The sequence below is a fragment of the Cibotium barometz genome, chromosome 17 (genome assembly GCF_041138505.1).
Source record: "Cibotium barometz isolate CiBa-2024 chromosome 17, ASM4113850v1, whole genome shotgun sequence".
NCBI classification, from domain to species: Eukaryota; Viridiplantae; Streptophyta; class Polypodiopsida; order Cyatheales; family Cibotiaceae; genus Cibotium; species Cibotium barometz.
This window is the reverse complement of record NC_141062.1, coordinates 37,564,419-37,587,480: the sequence shown is the minus strand read 5'-3', so window position 1 is coordinate 37,587,480 and position 23,062 is coordinate 37,564,419. Positions and strand designations below refer to the sequence as shown.

The following is a 23,062-nucleotide window of genomic DNA, read 5'->3' as shown; positions in this document are numbered from 1 at the left end:
GAGTGCATGTCAAACCTTTTTTTGAAACCTTATTGGCTACATCAAATTTTTTTCGACGGGCACCCTCCAATGCGTACCGGGCTTGAGTCACAGATGACAAGTCACAAATGCCCAATATGCACAAACTCTTAAGGTTTTAACAATAAATAAAGAAAAAGCTCATTGGGTAGCAATTATTAACACTAACCCCACACAAAGAAAAAAGAAGGAAAAAAACAAGAACCACAGTAATGTAGATTTCAAACTAGTCCGCCCAGCTTCGGATTTTGTACTCAAAATCCCGGCCAGGACAGTCGCAAAAGTCAAATTTGAAGATTTCCATGATAGCAAGACGATCCGAGCTGCGCACGCACCAAGCATACATGCCCAGGTAGTTCTTTGTTTTCTCTTCCCGCAGAGAGAGAGAGAGAGAGAGAGAGCGAGAGAGACAGAGAGGTATTCTTCCTGCTTTACATGATAGATTTTCTTAGCAAAATGACTGTGTGGTAGCCAAAGAGGAGGGCCTGCTCCATATTTTTTTTTTTCAAACTTCTAAAGATCAAATAAGTTTTTCTGGTTAAATTTGTAAATTTTAATCTTTAAGCTATGAAGGTCAATCCCAATTTTTATATACCTTTTGAGATTTTCTCCTATTCTAAGGTAAACAGCCTTAGAACTCGGAGCTAGGCCCTGTTGGCTTCCCATTAGCAGATCTATCATTTAAATCCTTCCCAATGTTACTTTTTGACATGCTTTAAAATGATGTGGGATATAAGTAATGATTAATATAGGTTGGAGCAGGTGCCCTTTGTGTAATAGGGGAAAATTTATGGGGTGTGTGTGGGGAGAAGGGGTGGATTTTTCCATAGACAGGCCCCCAAATCCCATCGTTCCTTGTCACTTATCTTGACACTCCCCCCCCCCCCCCCCCCCCCCCCCCCCAAAAAAAAAAAATAAAAATAAATTTGTAACTCAACCACATGTTGCTACATCCACATCTGATATTGCCGCTCCTTGAAAAGTATGTTAAAAGTCACTTAACGTGTTTATACTAGGCCAAAAAGGTGCCCAACCCTATCCTAGGCCATGCACAGCATCAGTCTTTGCACCACGTTTGCATCTGTATGCTTCAGCTTTTTGAGTCATGACTTTGTAAGTGTGTATGTGATTTAGCACCCTTGAGGGACTCATTATGATTTGCATTGTGACCATTGCAGGAGTCAATTCCTCCTCAAGAAGTTGGGTGCTTTTTCTTTCTTATTAGTTTGAAAAGGTTCTCGTGGATGGTGTATGGCCCTAGGTAGATTGAAGGGTGCAGACAATTTCCACATTGCGTAGAGTGCCTGCATATTCAGAAGGCCTTGGAATCTGTTTACTGCTTTTGTTAGCCCCCATCATGGATCTGGATGGGTGGATTGAGAAGGTCAAGCAGGGGCAGCATTTGTTGGAAGATGAGCTGAAACAGCTATGCGAATATGTAAACTTTTACATCTCTGATGCTTATTCTGTTGTATATTTCATCAATATATGATGTGATTAGGCTCCATCACTCTTTGTATCCTACTGTTTGATTTGATCCAGTGCTCTTTTTATTTTCAGGTCAAGGAGATGCTGGTGGAAGAGTCAAATGTTCAACCTGTGAATAGTCCTGTCACGGTCTGTGGTGACATCCACGGCCAGTTCCATGATTTGATGAAACTGTTTCAAACAGGTGGCCATGTACCGGAGACGAATTATATCTTTATGGTGAGTACCTGGAAAAATTGAAGATTGTGAATGGCTCTTTGATACAATCTTTTTGATTCTGACACAATATATATCATGATTTCAGGGGGATTTTGTGGATCGTGGTTACAATAGCCTTGAAGTCTTCACAATACTGCTTTTACTCAAAGCTAGGTGAGGTTTGCCACCTTGTACTGCTCCTGCTGGCTTGCACTCTGGTTCAAGCTCTGTCCCTGCTACCTGTCTGCTTCCCATTGGCCTGGCTGTTGTTCCTGCAGCTCTTCCTATTGCTGCTGGTTACTGCTCACTACTGCCTGCAATGCAATTCCGCTGCACACCAGGCACTTCTGCCCAGTGTTGGGTACCTTTTCCAGTCATCTTGTCCTCATTAGGCATGAGACTGCCCTAGGCAACTAGTTGTACACGGAGATGGAATAGGATCAAACCCAAGCCCGAGTCTCAGTGCTGGCCTCTTATTTACTTTGTCAGTGTGGATGGGGATGCCTCTCCCCAGGGTGTGCTCGCAAGATTTAGCAGTCACTAAAACACATGAATAATTCACAAGAAAAATATAAATCAAAGAACTCAAAACACATGCAAACAACTCAGATAAATGCTATGCATGCACTCTGTATACACAGTAAGGATCACAAGATCTAGGCTGCACGTGTCACGATTGGGTAGATTAGGGAGTTACAGGCTGTTGTGAGCTCTGATTGTATCAAGGGACACAACCGCTAGGTGTACAGTTGGGCAGAGATGCACTAGGGTATGTAGATGTACACCTGTGAAAGAGGATTCCAGTGCTGGGTTGCTCTGGGTAGTGTAGGTGCACACTTAAACAGGAGGTATCATTGCTTGGAGACAACATGCCTATGCAAATGACGAGCCTGGAAGAAGAGATTAAAGATGAAATATCGGGGCTCCTTTGCAGGGCATTTACAGCCATTGGTCCCACTCTACCTCATAGGCCAGTGCCTCAAAGATTTGAAAACCTTTTACATGTGTGCACCTAAGTTACCTTTGTGCATCCTCAATTGCTTTGGGCCTTATGAATCAGGGCTTAGAATGGTCAATACCTAGCTAATCTCTCTTAGTTCTGAGAGTATGACCCATGAATCCAAGCTGGGGATGATGCCTGTGACAAGGGGTTCAATAAACTTCAAGAGATAAGAGACTGGTAGCCTACACCATTTATGAGCTCGGGCTGGTATCCAGAAAAAATGATTCAAACAAAACACTAGCCTAGTGGCTAGCTGAAATGAAACCCTAGTCATTTAAAAGGCTAATCACTCCTTACAAATGAGTACTCTTGTACAATTGATACGAGGGGAGGATTTACCCCAATTAAATAAAATTTGCGCTTTGCGTGATATATTTCTTTGCACAAAAACTTGTTTCTCAAAATGCTTAGATAGTTTAGTGGATATTCGGATGCTTGTGGCACCTTGGCATCTGTTTCGAGGCTGCAGAACTAACAGCTAAGCAATGCACACATACATGGATAGCTTTGATGATCAGCTTCATAGTCGCTGCTGAGGATGGCTTTGTTCTCATGCAGGTACCCAGCAAGCATGACACTTTTAAGGGGTAACCATGAGAGCAGGCAAATAACTCAGGTGAGTGTTACTTTCATGGCAAGAACACATGATGGTTATAGTTTTTTAATACCAGATAGTAACGAATTTATACAAGATGGGGTGAGCATGGGGTGCAGGAACTTAGAAACATTGGCAATGTTTGCCAGTGGACTCTGCTTCGGTCCTCTATTGGTCCAAGCTCATAGACTGATGTGATCAAGCTCTAGCAGATATTAGGTGGAAAGGTTAACAGAGTGGATAAAACCAGAAAATGGAAGAGGAGGAGAGGAGAAAAGGGGACACATTCGTGTTTTTTCCTTTTTCTGTTTCCTTTGTTTTTCTCCTTCACCTTCCTCCAGTCAGAGCTCAAATTGAGGCCCGTTCACAATGGACTTGTCTCCAAACATCTTCAGACTTGGAGCATCCCGCAGACCCAGAACTCAAGAAGCCACCTCTATAACAAAGAATCGAGAGAAGAAAAAGCAACAGCCAGCCAGGGCAAAAAAGGATCGTAAATATATAACCCTATTCCCTTGACATGGAGTGAGCATGTAGCCTTGTCAGAGGAGCATATTTCCAGAGCCCACTAGTAGATCAAAATGCTTTTCTAACATCTGCTAGCTTAGAGATCATTGTTCATTTCTTTGTTGCATTATCATTTAGGGCATGCTCTAGGCATCTTCTATTACAGATTATATACACCATCCTGCAAGGCCATGTTTTGAGAATAAGAGCTTCGTGTATAATATTTTTTTTCCCAGCGTTCATTGGAATTAATTGAGTATCAAAGAACCTTTTCAAAGATCATGCACATTGATGCAGATCTTTGAATGGAACCTGTTTTGACCATGGAACAGCCACCAAGTGATAAATGAAGGTACACCAACCTTTATTTTTGGGGTTTTGGGTGCAAAGGATTTTCACAAGTAAATCAATTGCAACCTAGATGGCATAGTCAAGTGGCTGCCTTTAAGGTGATTAAGTGACAAAAACCATACAAATTACTCTTGGATGTTTTATGGGGAAGGTTCAAACAAACCCACTTGAAGTCAAGTGGCCTCCTTTAAGGTGATTAAGTGACAGAAGCCATCCCCTCCCCTCCCAAAAAAAAAAAAACCCTCCAAACACACCCTCCCCCTCCCCCTCCCCCTCCCCCTGCCCCGATTTTGTTTTTCCATTGCTCCCTTCGCTTCTCCTTCCCTCTCCTTGTGGCCTTCATCTTCCACTGCTCTCCCTTGCCTAGCTCTAGTGCACTTGCCTAGCCCTCCCCCGGTTTTTTTGCCCTTCACTTTCTTGCTCCCATCTCTGCCTCCTGCTCCCCCATTTTCTGCTGCGCTTCTGAATTTTGTTTCCGTTTACAAACCTGCCCTCCCCCCCCTCCCCCAAATCCTCTTTATCCTGCTCCTGCTCCTGTATCTTTTCTTCTCTAGCTTGCTCCTCACCTGCTTCTCTAGTTTTCTGTTCTACTTCCTGCTGCTCTCTAGTTAGCGTTTGTTCTTCTCGAGGTAGTTGCGAATGCTTCTGTTACGACCTTGTGTTTTTCTCTAGACAGTAAGCAGGTGGGCACGGGCACGGGTTGGACAGTGTGAACAGCATCAGCTTGGAATCGAGAAGAAACCCATGTGTGGCCGGCCCAAGTGTGAAGAGGACAAAAGGATTTAAAGTTTATAAGGTTTTAAAACCTTGGATGATTTAAAATAATAAAGGATGTGTTTTTTTAGCTATTGCTTTTAGTTTTTGGAGAAAAGCAAGCTGAGGCGCCTCCTTATAAAGAAGGGTGGCAGAATTTGATGAGGCATGTGGTTGCTTCTCCTTGGATAGCTGGTCGCCAGAGAGCACAAGCAAACACGGTGGTGGCACACAGCAACCGAGGCACCGTTGTAGGCAAGACAAGGCCATGTCCTTGGTGTTGGCGTTGGCGAGAAGAGAGAGGTAGCATGGTAAAAAGCAAGGCATCGCGGCTGGGGGTGCACGGCAGCAGCCAGTCGCCAAAAAGCAAGCAGGCGTACCACAGGTTTGGGAAGGCGGTGCAGGGGATGGGTGCACAGCAGCAAGCCAGGCGGGTGCTGGCGGACGTGGAGCAGGCCACATGCTGGTGGCGGCTGCGTGTGTGGAAGCAGCCAGGTGGGCGGCTTTCTGAAGCGTGGAACAGGCCAGCATCGTCATCATCACCTTCGCCCCCCCCCTTTTCGCATGCGCTTTCATCTACCTTGTGCTAGAATTGCACTGGGCCTCGTGAGCTTGAGAGGTTGCTCGGCGCTCTCTGAATCTATGCTCCCGGGACTGTGATTGAGAAGGCGAGATGTGGCTAAGAGGCAGACTACAAAGTCCTTTCATGGTCAGACGCACAGAGGGTTGCAGCATGAGCCTTTATGGAGACAAAAATCTGTTCGTCTGGAGTGCTACAGTGTTTGGTTCAAAAAACACTCCATGGGAAGGCCACGATGGAAGCTGTTTTGAAAGCCGATTTCATCTCCTTACGAAGAGAGCAAGGGTGCTATGAAAAGTGTCTTGGCTAGCAAGTGAAAGAACTTGGATCATGGGACACATCTAAGGTGGACTTACAAGAGAGCAGGGGCGCCATGAGAGGTGCCGGCTAGCAAGTCTTGAGCCTTGAATGTGTACGAGGTCCTTGAACACTTAGCTTAAAGGCTTTTTGAAGACAAAGAAGACATGGGGTAAGGCTTGCTAAGCACTAATGTGGAAGATCTGGGTGAAACTATAAGGGATATTGTTGGTGGAGGATTCTACAAGTTGTACTTTGTACTCAAATTTGTTCAAGTAAAGAAATACCGCAAGGGGCGCCACTGCGATTTGGGGCCAATCGGTGTCCGTGTTATTTTTGCAAGAGCACTTTAGCTCCCCCTGTTTGTTTTCTTTTCCAGGTCCTCAAAGGTGTTGAAGTGTTTTGTGTGCGAGTGTTTGTTTCACTGCCCGTCAAATTTCTAAGGCCGGTTTCAGCTTCTTTTGGTCTTTCCTCCTTTGGAGGACTCCATGGCAGCCGCTCCATTTGCCTCTACCGAGGTTGGCCTCAGCTGCCTGTTTTTGACGTGGACCTTCAGCACTTGTCCTCAGTCATGGCCTCTTTGGAGGCCACCACCTTGGTCTGCCAGTTCAATGGTAGCAAATGTAAGGGATTCATGCGACGGAAACCAAGTTTTTTGTGACAGAATCCACCCAAGGTCTCCTAAACATGAGACATGCAAGGTAGTAATTCAAACTCACCACCCAACCATATATCCCTGTGCAGGGATCACTCCCGAGCATAGGGATAAGGCTTCTGTACATCACAGATCCATGCTTGTCAACCTTGTTGTCTCATACCACCTTGGCATCGGCAAGCTGTTTGCATCTTGGATGGACAGATCCATGAGTGGATCAATCCTCAGGTCTAGGTTCAGATCCATTGTGTATCATCCACACTAGATCCACTCATCCCACTCATATAGTAATACCTCATAAAAGCATAAAGCAATTACTTATGGATTGTTAACTTATAAGTGTTTGTAACCTTAGGCCACTATAATCAGCGTGCTTTCCTAATCTTTTGGGCCCTCTAACCCCACATTAGACCAACTAACCCTATGGTTAGCATTAGGTACGGGAAGAATCTTCCAAATTAGCAACTGACTCTATTTCAACAAGTTATCAGCATTATTGTGAACATAGCTGATTTCCAATGCTAATCCCTGATTAGGCAATAGATAAACATTAGGATTTGAGCATTAGTAGCTTTGACAAGTATGTGGAGGCTTTTCTATGGACCAAGAACCAGTCAGCCAGGTAAAAGAAGTGTCATACTTCACGACAGCAGCATGTGAATATTTGTGGGTCCGAAACTGGCTGATCAACAGTCGGCCTGTTGAATAAAGGACGTAGAGACGTGTCCTTTGATCAGTAGATGTCTCTTTGAAGAGGTGTCCTTTAGTGATGACCCATGTGACACGGTTTGACCCTTTGCTAGTGTCCTTTCAATGTTTGAAGAGTAGTCAAGAGTAGTTAGAGAGATCATGTCACAATCGTGACAATCTAGGCGCTAGTTGGATGGCCCAAGGTTCCAGCCCGCATGTGGGTCTGCACACTTGCAACCTGCACATATCAGCCCTGTACGGCTTGCTGTCGTATGGAAAATGCTGCACATGCAGCCCGACCAGCCTCATGCCCAAAAGAATGACCACACACTTACGTGTGTTAGAACATGCATACACATATGCATCACAAAAAAGTATCCCTTCCATGCATGTGCAATTAGCAAGCCCTCATGTCTCAAAAAAACCTCATGCACACAAGTCATCCCTCTTCTTCCTTCCTTGAGGCCCATGCCTACGCCATGCGATCTCACCAAAACAAATCCTAATTCTTGTCTACAAGCATTGAAATCAAAACCCTAGTAAAACGATACTTGATTTTTGCCCAAAACCCTAATAAAAGTGATGAAGAACCTTACAAAAAACTTGCTATTGCTTCACCTTTGTGTCTCTTGCCAGTTTAGGGCGCTCTGATACCATTTGTAAGGGATTCACGTGACAGAAACCAAGTTTCTCGTGTGACCAAATTTTTCCCAGATCTCCTAAACACAAGACACACAAGTTAGCAATCCAAATTCAGGTTTGCAAAGCTCGAGCTCACCACCTAACCGTAGGTCTTTGTCCAAGGATCACCCCTTGGCATAGGGCTAAGGCTACCGTCCATCATAGATCCATGGGTCTAGGTACAGACCCATCTTGTCCTCAAGACAATATCATCCATAGTAGATCCACTCATGCCACTTATATAGTAATCCCCATAAAAGCATAAAGCAATCACTTATGTGATTATTAACTTAAAAGTGTTTATAACCTTAGGCCACTATTATCAGTGTGCTTTCCTAATCTTTCAGACCTGTTAGCATCTGGTACGTAATAGCAAACCTGCTTGTTGTGGCTAGATTTGTGACCTCTTGCCACCCATGCTTGCCAACGAGCAGGGGTGCATCATGGGCACCTAGTTCCTTGGCAATGGGTACATCCGGATTTAGTTTGCCTTGGTGCCCTTTGTGAAGAAGACCGTGACCGTGAGCTCTACAGTAGTATGGGGCGCCCATGTTTAGTTTGTGAAATGAAGGCATGGTTTCCCTCCAGACATTGACCCACTGGTCAGCGTGGCTTGTTTCCCGGCTACGGTTTACTTCCTCAACCTTCTCAAGGAATACTTTGAGCTCCTTTTGGTGTTTGGGCGCTCCATCGGCCATGTCTCAAAGCGCGCCCCGCCCCGCCCCCCCCCCCCCCCCCTCGTGGCAGCGACATTTGGCCAGTAGGACTGCCTGCCCTTCGAGTGCTCATAGTCTCACTGGAGAACCTCCTTCAACAGCTTGCAATATGCAGCAGTTGGATTGCTCTCACTTCCCGTAGCAGATCAAGTTCTCTGGTTAGCTCGGGCAGTGTTTCGTTTGTTGACATATGGGTCACTTTTTGCGCTCCTGTTCTTGATTTCACACCAGCGGTGGTCAGGCGACACACATCTCAACGGGTTTGAGAGCCTTGCACTCTCCTTGGTATAGACACTGGTGGTTGGGTTCTCCATTAGTTGCCCCCCACCTCTGCTTCGCTCTAGCCCCATGCAAGCGGATGGTGTATCCTCTCAACAGGGGCAGGCGTGAACGCGGGCCAACGCCTGTGCAGGTGATAAGGGGCATAACCCTCCCAGTGCAGAGCCCGCGGTAATGGTTCCTGTGGTGAACTGTTACATTCATCGATTATAGGATGCTCCAGTTGAGTAGCTAAAGGCAGAGGCTTTAGTGGGCCAGGCGGTTGCGACCACTCTTTGAGAGGGGTCTCACATGAGGTGTCCTCAGCTCCTGATATCTCCAAGAACTTGACTCTGCACCCCACCTGGCTGTTGGCTGCTCTGGACCCAGCTAGACCCATCAGGTGTCGGTCGATTTAATGATTTTCTAATTCCGTGGAGACGATCATTGGCTCCTGTCTAGTTTCCACTTTCTCCCCATAGTCCCCTGATGGCTCCTCTCGGATTATGGAGCACCCGGTGGAGTACGGTTTTCAGGTGTCTCCCGGTTGAGACTAATGATGTCGTGGAGGTGGCAGCCCCTCTTTGTGTGCGCATCACTATCGACCCACCGAGCATGATGTTGGGGTGGTCATCTTCTCCTGTTCACTAATGGCGGTCCCCAAGAGGGAATGGGAGAGTATCTTGGTGGCTACCACTATTGGGGACCAGGTAACGGCTTTTCTCAGTTTGATGGCTATCTTTGCCTCACAGATGCTATCTGCCAGGTCTGGCCAACAGTGAGGCTAGAGCCTAACTGCCAAACTACAGAGATCTAGACGGCTTGTTTGATGTGGAGGTGCGTGTGGCTCTCTTCTTTGTCTTCTTTTACATCAGCTTCGGAATAGAGCAGGGCACCTCCTCATACGTTCACTGTGAGGGCAAGCATTGGCACCAAGCAGTCCTACTTGGAGACATGCAGTTGCTCCCACCTAGAGCATCTTCGCGTCAAGATTGCCGTTACTCCCCTACGGTCTTGCGAATCCACTGCTGGACCATTTGTGGCCTAGAGAGTGTTATCTGCACAGCCTCTCCCCGCGCATCTGTCCTGCCGGTGAGGATGGTGGTGTTTTTTTGTTTTCGGCCTTTAGAGAGGCATCTCCCTCTCTTTCTTGATGTAGTCTCTCTTCAACAGCAGCCAGCCAAGGAGGTGGCCTCCCTTTCTGCTTACTTTGTATCTTGACCTCCTTGAATGTTTGTTATGTTCTTACTTCTCCGAGGGTGGTATTCTGCATCATGCAGATGTATTTTTGACTAAGAAGGATCTTTTTTCCAGAAACAAAAAACTCATTTTTCAATTGTTCTGAATCGGCATGGTTACAAGTATGTTAATGTTACATATGGTGTACTGATGGGATTTCCTTGGGAGTGGGTGCGTACGTAGGAAGTCTAGAAAAGGCCCAAGGGAATGCATTAGTGAATGGTTAAGGTTACAGACCCAGAGGAGTTTGGATTTTAGAGAAGAAAAACATTGGGCAAGGGTGAGTATGGCGTGTGATAGAAGCCACGAATTGTGGAAATGCCCAATTAGGGCTTCAAGGAAAGAGTGGTACAAAAAAGAGAGACCATACTATGGTTGGGTGGAAAAGAGAAGAAGCGTGTGTAGTGATTTTAGACTTTACTCTTTATTAAGCTAATATGTTATCAATTATGCAATAGCTTAATTAGGGTTTCATAATTGCAGACCATACTTATAAGGATGCTTGATGTTCCACTGGTGAACCTGATTTCTAAACATCTATTTTTAAATATTTTTAGGATTTCCACACTTATTTATATTAATAGGGTTTTTGATTAGCAAACTCTTATCTTACTTATTATATAAGTTATAAGAGGTTTCCTAACCTGTTACCTTACTTTGGGTTTTATCACAAACCCACATTTAGCTCCACGTCGAGTGCTTCAGCTTGCTAGCACGAACTGTACAAATATGGCTGCACACAGTATGTATTAGTACACAACCACCTTGCAACTCTTCTGCACTGTGGTGTAGGGAAATAAGTAGCAGCTACATTGACTTTCTCAACTCCCAAAATCAGCAACAAGGCCTGTAAAATTAGAAAGTACTCGTGTGTATTTTCAACTCGTTAATTTTCAACATTTTAATTGAATTTTTAGAGGGGTGCAATAATGGCTTTGCCAAGGGAAAGGGAAACATGCTCTCTATCTTCATCCATTAGTCAGATGTGGGAAGCAGCAGTCAGAGAGATAGAAGCTAATGTTGAAAGCCGGGTAGGAAAATGAGGTAATGCTTCCATGGAGGGTGAGAAAGGGGAACTTGAGGAGAGACGTAAGGGGCGAGCATGCTGAATACATGGAAAGGTGTGCACACTTCCATGACCAAGCGGTAGAGAAGATGGATAAGTTGTGTGTCTGTGTGAGAGAGAGAGGTGTGTGTGGAGAGGTGGCCTGTTCCTGGTGATCCGTTGCCTTCTGGAGCTGATCCCGCTTGCTGGCTGTCACCTAGAGTTGTTCGACCCCCTCTTCAACAGTTGATCTGTTCAAGCCTACTGGCTGTCGCCTGTATCTGCTGGCCATCATCTGTTCCTGCTGGCCATTGCCTGCTGTTGCTGACTGGTGGTTGGCGTCCCCTTCCCTGCCTTGCCTTTGCTTGAAGGCGAGCAGTTCTTGTTCATTGCTGCTGCCTCTGCTTCTGCCCTGCTTCAAGGCTTGCATGTGTGTATGTTGGTGTGTTTGAGAGTGTGTGTGTGACAGTGTTTTTCCCTGCTCAACTTTCGAAATGTAATCACAGCAATTGGCAGCCTATTTCCGTTGTGAAGATAAGGTACCGGAGGGAATGGATCCCAAGCGACTCAAAGAATCGGTAATTGTGATGCCACACCATGACAACCCTGATGCACAGTAGTTGTTTGATGTATCGCATAAGGACTTTCAGGAAAATCAGACTGCGTGGGATAAACCTAAACAATGCAAAATTTCAGTGCAGACTATATTGCAAAAAGTTAAGAAATTCTCGGAATGTGCAGTCATTTTGTTTTGTTCCTGGGAAAATTCCTAGTGCAAATGATGTTGCTCAGTGGGTTAAGAACTTGCTTAATGGATGCTATGTCGATGGAGTTTATTATGCTGCATGTGCAATATACAAGCAAGAATTGTTAGAAAAATCGCCGCTGTTCTATGGCCGTCAGATAGTGCATGTGCTTCCATTGACAGCCACAAAAGATTATCAGGCACTCTTAAATTATCAATGCCTGGTATGGATTGAGGTGGTTAATTTCCCGGTAGATTTCTCCGATGCATCTGTCATTTGTCCCTCCCATATATTGGGTAACAGAAATAGATGTTGTATTTTATGGGATACAGATAAGCCCACCCCACCATCTATTGCAGTGGGAGGTTGATGATGTCAATAGTCTGCTTGGGCTTCACTGCCACAGGCACCTACTACTCCTCGACGTCCTCCAACCAACAAAAGCCGCCACCCACATCTACCGATAGGGTCTCCCGCCATCAACACCTGTATCTGCTAAGTGTCACTAAATTTGAAGTCCTTGCATACACAAAATTTGGGGGTTGGGGCTTTTTAAAATAAAGCATGAAAGATTGAGCAGGAACAACTTCCTAGAATCCCTCCATGGCTGACCGCTCTTGGAGGGAAATTACATAGGGTGGGGGAAAGAGCCACACTCAGGGCTGGAATGCTAAATGATCCCATCGCAGCCTGTGATGTGCAATTGCCCGAGGGTTACACTGGAGGCACTCCCATCTCCCACAGGATGCGAATGAGGACTGTCCATATGGCTTGAACACTTTGCAAGAGGGTTGGCTAACCCCTCAATGGTCTCACAGCACCATGCCTGCCAAACCTATCAGGCTGCAAGACTAGCGGTGAGCTCCTAGTGGGAACCCAGTTGGAACATGGCAGTAGCTACAGTCCCTGTCTCAACTCTTATCATTCATTGATACTCCAGGTGGAGTGCCACAAACAACTGGTTTGTTCCGTTCTCATTGTGAGGTGTGCAGCTTGTCTACATACCCCAAGTAACTGAAATGGGTGCTCATGCAATCCTACGTGAATAGACGCAACATCCTCTCACTGTGCAACCAAACAGCATTACGGCTCCCATGCTGCCCCAAAATAGGCTGGTCTTCCCATCTTGGGCATTCATGCCCCTGCTTCAAGACCTCAATGAACTTTAACCAGAGGAAGAAGGAAATCTTATGCAGGAGAACAGTGCCCTAGCGTCACTAGAACTCCACCTCCATTCGGCGTTGGTAAGTTGGATGGAACCAACTATACACCCTTGAAGTTCAAGTAGAGGTCCATTTTGGACTCTTTTGAGTTGTGGGAGACTGCCATTGGGTTTCTTGTAAGGGCGCGACGTACATCAGATCCACCAGATCCCAACACAAAAAATTGTGCCAAATCAAGCTCTTGCTTTGGCATTGAGGAGAAGTTGGGGATGACAGAGAGGCTGCCATGGAGTCCTGAAGGGGTGAAGACCAAAGGAAGCCGACATCTGCTGAAAGAACAGCTGCCTGAGCGCAAAAACTTGCTGTGTAAGAAGCGCAAATGAGGATGCAGTGAAGTGGGGGCGCAAGGACAAATGAAAAGCAAAGGGAGTGTTCACAGGAGGGAGGGAGGAGGCGACAGAGAGGAAGGGTGGCAGGAGGGAATTGAAAGAGGAGGTGGGGTGAAAAGGAGGCGAGGGCGCATAGGTGGCAGAGTGGGGGCGGATGGGCGGAAAACGGGGGAGCACAGGGGGCGGCCAGGTGGGAGCAGGTCGGGCAGGCGGCGCGAGTGCTCGGGGGCAGCACGCAGGAGATAGGCAGAGGGTGGAAGCACTCAGGAGGAGGTAGGCAGAGGCAGCATGAAGGAGGACGGGGAAGAGGGGAGAAGCAGGTGTGCAGACGGGGGTATGCTCCAGCTGGTTGTTTTGTTCAATCAAAAGATGCAGAGGTCCTAATGCCTCACCCATCAAAAGAAGAGCCTTTAACCATTTTTTGAGTAATAAAAATTAGTCTTTTAAGTCAGAAATATGCTAAAATGTACCAGATTGGATGAACCTGCTTTCCTTACTTATCCTCTGTAACTATTTACAAGTGCTTTGCTTTTTCATTTCACAGTTGAGATACAATTCTGAACGTGTCATATGCGTTGTCCAGGTTTATGGTTTCTACGACGAATGCCAGCGCAAGTATGGCAATCCGAATGCATGGCGATATTGCACTGACGTGTTTGACTATTTGACCCTGTCGGCCATCATCGATGGAAGAGTAAGCTTTACTATTCGCAGAACACATACTGCATGATTTTTTTGTTGCCTTGAAAGAGTCTACATGTAAGTGCATGATGTGTACGCATGGCTGCATCACAGATGGTGTGATACAATCACGCGTTATGATTGACTTGGTTTTAAAATCCTGTGATCTTCCATTTTTAAGTAGTTTCCTTCCAAAATACAGGTTCTTTGCGTCCATGGAGGTCTCTCACCTGATGTTCGTACTATTGATCAGGTAGGCCCAGCTGTACTTTGCTTGTGGGGTGATGTGCCTATGTGGTGGTCCCTGCCCATCAATTCTTCTTTTAATGCACCTTTTCTCTTCGTGCACATGAACGCACACATGGTTTCTTGTGTCTGCATGTGGGAACCAGCTTTGGTAACACTGCTTCCTGAGTGAAGTCTCCTGTAGATTCTTAATAAATCATGATGGACAGATCAGGGTCATCGAGAGGCAGTGTGAGATACCCCACGAAGGCCCGTTTTGTGACTTGATGTGGAGTGATCCAGAGGACATAGAGACTTGGGCAGTCAGTCCACGTGGTGCCGGATGGCTTTTTGGAGCAAGAGTAACATCAGAGGTGCGTTTTTCACCATGACAGATTGGACTATGTAACTTAGCGGTGGTCCTTGAACAGCAGTTATTGGCAATTGTCTCTCTTTGCAGTTCAACCACATCAATGGGCTGGAGCTTGTTTGTCGTGCACACCAGCTTGTCCAAGAGGGCTTGAAATATATGTTTCCTGATAAAGGGCTTGTTACGGTATCGTTGTGATGATTTGCCATTAATCTCTGATTTCTATGTAAAAACGAGACCTAAAAAGGGCTTACAAATTCTCTTGTGCATGCCTGAACAGGTGTGGTCAGCTCCAAATTACTGCTACCGGTGCGGAAATGTTGCGTCCATATTGAGCTTTGATGAAAACATGGTGGGTGTTTGTGTATGTTAGATTATGAGCCGTCATAAGAGTGTACATGTGCCTGGGTACGTTCGTGTGTTCATAGTGTTCCCTTGTGTGAGTGTTGGTGTCTATGGCTCTGTGCATGTGCCTCACATGTGTGCATGCATTCATGCTATGCTTGTAATCATGGCACATGCTTCTCTCTTAAGGGTGTTGATAAAGTTTCTAACAAGCGTATGTGAAACATTACAGGAACGAGATATCAAGTTTTTTACTGAAACAGAAGAGAACACTGCAATGATGGCACCACGAGCTGGGGTTCCATATTTCTTGTGAAAGTACAGATGACTTTATTTAATTTAAGAACACATATTTGTGGCTTTGGTAAAGGTTTATAAATCATACAGACTGTACTCGATGTAGTTCAGCTCTGTAACATATCATGAGCTTGTGCGATTGCTTCTTGCTTTGATGTGCACGGTGTCTTTCCTAACCTTGCTTATTACCTGTTTGTTTGTTGTTGCCTACCTTTGGTAGGAAATAGAAAATAGACGATTCGTGAACTTAATAATGCTCACCCATATGAATTAACAAGACTGGTAGACCTAATGCTCGCCCATGTGAAGTAACAAGAAAATGATATTTACTTGAGTGAATTGACGAGTTTCTTATGCCTTAGTGATGATTGCCCTTGGAAAAAGTGAGTTTGATAATACTTCTCATAGCATATCAAAAGAGTGTATAAGCCAACAATAGCCCATCATTTTACATCCATCATGCAATGACATGCACCAAAACCACATGAGTAGCATGAAAAAGTTTGAAGGCCAACTACGTAAGTTTAGTGTGTTGAAAATGCGGGGTAAAAGATAGCACCACTAGAGACCAAAATACGTGCATGAGTAAGTGGTAATCTCTCTCTCTCTCTCTCCCCCCCCCAAGAGGCAACCGACGAGGTGCCTCCCCCTCCCATACCTACATCACATAATTTCATAGGGTCACAACCATCAACTATAGTGGCCCAATAGTAGCAACAACCAGCCAGGTCCATGATTGCCTACAAAGACACTTGATCTTGGTGTTACTAGGGAGTGTGCACAATACCTTTTGAGAGCCAGATGTGTCAAATCTCAAGGGCTTCATTCCTCCACTTGCAAGCTATAGATCTGTGACAACATGATGAACTCCCATCATAGAGGGGAGATGTTATGGTTGCTTTGCTTTCTATTATGGAGAAGAATGAGGATGGTATCAATGTATGACCACATTGTCATCATGTAGCATCACATGTATATTTTAGCTTAAGTCGCTAATTTCATATAGATTTTATTTTCCTTGATTCAATATTTATGATGGATATGTTGCTCGACCTTTTTGGTCTAAGAGTTTGCACACGTCACCTCAAATTCAAGATAGGGTCACGGAGCACTTCCAGCGTTTGCTACTTGACAAAGGAGCACAATCTGTCAGGGATTCACGCAACAGAATCATCTAAACACAGGACATGTACAAGATAAATCCAAAATAAGGGTTCTGCAGGCTAGCTAAACACCCAACCATAGATCTTGTACAACACAAGATCTTTGTCGAGCGTAGGAGCTAAGGCTCTGTCCATACAGACCACACCAGTAAACCATGGCGTCTCATACCACCAGGACCGGCCTTGAAGGGCCATCCGTCTGCATCAAGGATGGACATTGAGGAGTGGATTGCAACCATTTGTCTAGGCACAAAACCATCTTCTCACATGACAAATGCAAGGGATAACAAGATGCAAGATAGAGACAATGTACCATATCTAGGGTACCCAAGGATACCTTTTATGTATTCGATGGCTGTGTCTAGTGTCACTCCTCTCTATCGGGCTCTTGCAGTTGAGTGTAGTGGGTGGATTTGCTCTCAAAGCTCTAGTTTGGAAGAAGTCAAAGAGAGCTCTCTATGCTAGTACTCGGGCGGGTGGACTTGGTTTGCGCCGCAATAAGGACTCCTTGTGTATGCGGAGCTCCAGAAGGAAGAGCCCTAGGCATCTCTGATGTGGGAAATCCATGATCTTGGAAAGTGGTCCAAATCCATCTCGGAGGAGGTAGTGGAACCTCCTCTTGATCTCATAGTGTACAAGGCATCGACATATATAGTGGGCCTTTGTCTTAGCCTCTGTATGACAAAGCTGACATATCTTGTTCTCGGTGCAGCTGCCTCGGCCCCATATCTGGTTGTCTCCACTCTTAGTTGTGGCAGATGTATGAAGGGTGGCTGCTAGCTGTGTGGTAAGCTCCTCAAGTGCGAGGTTGGAGACGGTGCAGAAAATGTGGGCGGAGTAGATGGAAGAGGCCTCCCTAGTGAAGCGGTATCTCGAGTGGCGATGATGCGGTAGAGGAGGTGGATGAGTGGAGTATTGGGTGGTGTATTGGCATGTGAGGGAGAAGGCTAAGTATGCGTGATGAGCTGCAACATTGATGGCATAGGGCGAAATGGTAAAGTCCGTGAAGAGTGGTATCAAGGAGAGGGAGCCCACCAAGTAGTCCATCGTGCTAGAAAAGGTAGCAAGTGAAAGAACTGGAACCAAGCCATCCGGCTAGGCCATTGTAAATGGCTAGTCTGTGAGCCCCACCAAGGGTGAGGAAGTACTCCCCATAGTCCGTGTGGGTCGCCATGTCCTATGATGTCTGCTCAAGATTTGTGCCCACCATGTCGATCTCCTAGTACATGGGATCATCTATCTTGAAGAAGGGTACATGTGCACTAGCGTTGCGGGCATTGAAGTTTCTAGCTAGGAGGATATCCCCTAGGATGGAGAACTTCATAATATCATCATAAAGTGACAACTCCCCATGGATGGCATATCTGGATGTGGATGGTGTAAAGTAGCACACTGCAAGGTAGATGTCTTTGTCATGATCCTCACCCGCATGACCTGTGCATCCTCATCTCATTTGGCCACCTATATCACATGCTATATCTCCTCTTTGTATAATATGGCCACTCCTCCTCCTGAGCCTCTAGTGCCTCCTGCTATGCATGGCTGTGGGTGGTGGACGGATTCCCATCTATATCCCCTCACCTCGGGTAGTTGGCTCCACTGGCATTGGTGTGTCTTTCTATATAGGACCATATCATACGCTCTAAATGTTTCCTCAAGGCTTGCATGTGTCCGCATAGCGCCATTGCAATTCTAGACCGCAACCTCTACCTTAGTCTCATAGGTCGTGCACCATCATGGTGGAGAGCGCCGCTCGATGATAATCACCCTCCCATCTCTATACATTGCCCACTTCCCTAGTTTCTATGCTTCTAGTATGTGTGTCATGCACTCCCTCCTATGTGCGACCTGGGCTGGTGTGAGTTCATCCTCAAGTTAAGTCTTTTCCCCCTTTAATGTCCGCCTTTTGGGTGAGGAATGCCTACTTCACCTCCAAACCCTCAAACTTGAGGATGAGTGCATGCTCCTTTGTGGTGTCCTTGCCCACTCTACATGCCTCGATGAAGGGGGTGTCGGGAATTCCCAACTTCTTGCATAGTGCTATGGCATCTTCTTTCGGTGAGGCCCTACCATTAGCAAATCTTACGGAGAGCAAGGCTATGGTGTAGAAAATTTCATGAAATGTCTAAAAGCATCAAAATAACAATAAGCACACATGGTAAATTCTCAATAGCTCGAGTGGCTATTGTTGCACAAAAGAGGATATAAATTTGAAGCCTAGTAACTATGATATATACATTACTCACAAGGTCTCATAAGAGTATCCAAAGTAAAGTACAATCTTGGCAATGAACTTGTAATGTAACAACACATGGAATCATATTGGAGAATATCCCATTCTAGGAGGACATGTTGAATGCATATGTTTCTATGAGACAGTCTCATTGGGAAGAGTATCTTCCATTAGTAGAGTTTGCTTACAATAGTACTAAGATTTCTACTATGAAGATAAGTCCTTTTATGCTAATGTATGGTTATCAAGGCCTAGAGCCTCGCAGATGATTGGTTTAAAGAGAGTCCAAGTTGGTGCTGTGTGGGGTCAACTTCTTGAACTAACACCAAGAGATGCTGTAATTTGCAAGTCAGAAGGCCATTTGGGTTTACTTACAATTCTCAAGTGTGTGTACTGGAAAAGTCTATAAGTTGATTTGGTAGACCTTATTTGATCTTATGAAATATTAATGAGGTTGGTTATAGGTTGCATCTCATAGATGGAGTACGTATCCTATCTTTCATATTGGATTCTCAGGTAGAGTCTTGGAAGAAGGCCAATGGGTTTACTTTAGCTTCTGAGGTAATGTGGACTTGAAAAGTCTATAAGTTGTCTTGAGATTTTTTGGACCTTATTTGATCTTGAAAAAGATTCATAAGGTTGCTTATAGGTTATGTCTCCTAGATGGAGTACGTGTGCATCCTTATTTGGTAGACCTTATTTGATCTTATGAAATATTAATGAGGTTGGTTATAGGTTGCATCTCATAGATGGAGTACCTATCCTATCTTTCATATTGGATTCTCAGGTAGAGTCTTGGAAGAAGGCCAATGGGTTTACTTTAGCTTCTGAGGTAATGTGGACTTGAAAAGTCTATAAGTTGTCTTGAGATTTTTTGGACCTTATTTGATCTTGAAAAAGATTCATGAGATTGCTTATAGGTTATGTCTCCTAGATGGAGTACGTGTGCATCCTATCTTTCATGTTAGATTCTCAACTAGAGTCTTGGAAGAAGGCTACTAGGTTTTATTAAGATTCTTAGGTAATTCACATTAAAAAAGTCTAAGTTGTTGCCCTTATTTGACCTTGAAAAAGATTAATAAGGTCCATCTAAAATGAAATAATTAGACCACTTCATCTATTACATGGCTATTCTCACATCTCTTATTTAGCGTCCCCACTATTGGGTAGCAAAGCTAATGACAAAAGCGTTCACCTGTTTGAGACTATGGGCGACATCCCAAAGTCATGTTAGACCTCGGCTAAAAAAAAAACTAAGAGTCCATAAAAATAAGAATGGCAATGTTCACCAGGATAACTATAGAGTTTGAGACATCAGGGCACCACTGCCTAGTAGTATATGCACATGAAAAAGGATGCAATGTTTGAGGATTCTAAACATGTTAAACACAATAAAATACATTTCCTACAAAATGTGAAACGTAAATCCCAAGAGAAAATTTTAAGAAATTACCCCACTAAAAAAAGATAATGAGGTAAAAATTTTGATTGTAGAAACTCAATCTTAGAGAAAAAACTTGTCTAGAAATTAGAGATTGAACTATTTAAAAAGAGAGAGGGCAATGTGTTACCGTTTATAGCCACAAGAAAGTGAGATAAACTTATCTTCATCCCCAAAAGAAGCTTGGATGCATTGATGACACAGAGAGACAGTTTCCTTCAGCTTTCGCCATGTGTGTTCAACTTGCCTTAACAAATGAAATAGAAAGGGCATCCAAGTGAAGCAGAAAAATGCAAGAAATTTGAGAAAATTTGGATCATAAAGGTATGTAATTTTGGAAAATCGAATAGAGCCACATCTTAATTTGATGTTTCCAAGGGACCCAAAAGGTCTAAATATGTTAAAACGCATGGAAACAGAGAGAGGAAGGGGATAGCCATAGCATAGTGCAACCCCTAAACATAAAGAGAGAGAGAGAGAGAGAGAGAGAGAGAGAGAGAGAGAGAGAGAGAGAGAGAGAGAGAGAGAGAGAGAGAGAGAGAGAGCCACTACTACATGCACCATGTAAATAGCTAAAACTTGCAACTTGTAACAAACAAATCATTGAGTATTAGCTAGTTTTCCTGATAATCTTGCTTTACATTTTTGAAATTACTTAGGATAGGGGTAGAAGTAATTTGAGATGCGTTGAAGCTCAGTTTACACTTGTCAAATTTACTAGTAAAATATACGTTAGCATGTGTTGATGTTGTCTAAACAATTGCAATATATGCAAATAGGATAGATGCTAGTTGGCATAAATTGAACCTTGCTTTATAGAAAAGGTTTACATTTTTGTAATTTCATTATATTTATCAACTTACACTATAGGTTACTTTATATCAAATGAATATGGCTCTCTAGCTTGCTTCTACTTTAAGACGCTACAATGTACTATTGTATGCCCGATGACATGTATATGAGCGGACTAATGATATATCAAGGGGAACATTTTCATGAGGTGCAAAGATGCACATCAAAGCAAGCATTGCAAAAGATAAGAATACTCATGGAAGAGGCTTGCTACAACTGGTCCAAGGAAGATTCAAATGAATATAAAAAAACAACTAGTATTTCATGCCGCCGTTAGAAAGTGTATAAATGCTGGTTCAAATATTCGCAATATAGAGTTGTCATAATTATTGGAACACATCTATCCCTTGGTCCAATGTCAAAGGTAAGTTTAACTCCATATACATTTTAATTTCATGATTATGTTTCTTAATATAATTTTAAATAAATTTATAAGTTATCAATTTCTCTTGTAGATTTAGAAGGATGGTACATGCTTCTAGAAACAATTGTATAATAGTGCAGTGTAGAGTCCAGTATTTTAGATTTGAAGAGACAATGCGCTTCCATGGTAGTCATTTTGCAGGCTAAGCTTTAGATGAGTCAGAGAGGTGCTACGTATTTAAACTGTCAACCATAGGGCTCGCCTCAGGTTTTAGTGAACCACACACGTCAAATAGGAGATGATGATTTTAAAAAGGCTTAGGTTTACTTTGATCAACATCAGGCATGTGCAATGATGGACAACAATGGTTGTGCATGTGTATGATCCAAGATACACTATAATCTTTTAGAACTCCTAAAATTTGTTCATTTTCGTACAATTGTTATATGATGGCATGTAGCTTGCAAGAGCTTTTGATAATTACTTGTGAAATGAAAGAAGAAGACACAGATGCACAAGTTTTATTCAGGGAGATGGTCAATGATGTTGTGGTATGCACAAAGGCTTTCCCAAACCAGATTTTTACGGCTTTATAGCCGATGAGAGAGGAGCTAATTGGAGGTAAGGGTAGTAAGGCATCTACAACAAATGGAGTAGAAAATAAATTGAAAGGTCATGAGTAGTTATGTCTTTTTCATTGGGAACAAAGCTTAAATATCCATATAGTTCAATATGTAGTCAAAATTTTCAAGACGAGCACAAATGACTTTGCCCATCAGTGATGTTGTGCATTGAGTGAAGAAAAGGCACTTTCGAAGTATAGGTACATTAGATCATGGTGGATAACGAGAAATTCACCGATGGAAACTTACTAACCATAGATTGCCGTCTTAGTTGGTGGCTTATTAAAAAGATGCCTCTTGGGCTATAAGTGAGTTTTAAAGTGCTTTTCCCAAGTGCTTTTGTGCAAGAACTATATATTCAGCTATTCTCTCATTGTTGAGACATGTAAAAAGACAAGAGAGCTCTCTACCTTTAAGAAGTTGTACTCAAGACTCCTCTAAGCGGTTTTATTTAATATAACTGGGAAGGGGAGGGGGTTGACCCTAGGCTATTCCAACCCCTAGTGTACTATCTTCTCTCTCTGTTCTCTCTCTCTCTTTTGTTTATTTTTAGATTTTATCAAGGTTTTACATGTGAATTTATCATTTTCTTGAAGGATAAGCTAGATACATGAGCCATAGTCCTTACAAAGGCATGTTACATTGGTATCACAACAAAGGTTATATCTTTCTAATGCATAAATCATGCATATATCTTATTCATAAGGTAATGCACAACCTTTATGCAGATAGCTTATGTATGAGGCTAATTTTAAAAGCCTCATGCATCAGCCTTATGCCTGGGTCTAATGCATTAGCCAGCATGTTGGATGCTACCTAAGGATTGGTGAGATATAGAGCCTAACTAGTGTTGCGACGGACTTGCCTGGGTGATAGCTCCGCACTTGTGCCACTGGCATAGTTGGTGAGATTATGGTACATAAGATACCCCCATTGGAGGAAGCACCTTGTAGGGGTAAGTAGTACTTCTTCTATTTTCAGAACATAGACCTTACACTTTGGATCCTCATATGTTAATCGTTTTTGTAGGATGTGGATGATGCCACTTTGTCACACATGCTAACCAACCAATCTAATCGAAAATAAAACATGCAAG

The 23,062-nt window shown here is 44.0% G+C and overlaps 1 protein-coding gene across 1 annotated transcript; it reads left to right on the top strand.

Moving 5' to 3' along the window:
• The first annotated feature begins 231 nt into the window (after window positions 1-231).
• On the top strand, window positions 232-15,484 carry LOC147629962 (phytochrome-associated serine/threonine-protein phosphatase). Its single transcript, XM_086811512.1, has 11 exons — window positions 232-370; window positions 1,197-1,456; window positions 1,579-1,725; window positions 1,811-1,878; window positions 3,266-3,323; window positions 13,956-14,066; window positions 14,256-14,306; window positions 14,509-14,652; window positions 14,739-14,834; window positions 14,929-15,000; window positions 15,226-15,484. The coding sequence occupies exons 2-11, from the start codon at window positions 1,376-1,378 to the stop codon at window positions 15,307-15,309; spliced, it is 912 nt and encodes a 303-aa protein (XP_086667638.1). The 5' UTR covers window positions 232-370; window positions 1,197-1,375; the 3' UTR covers window positions 15,310-15,484.
• Window positions 15,485-23,062: the final 7,578 nt, after the last annotated feature.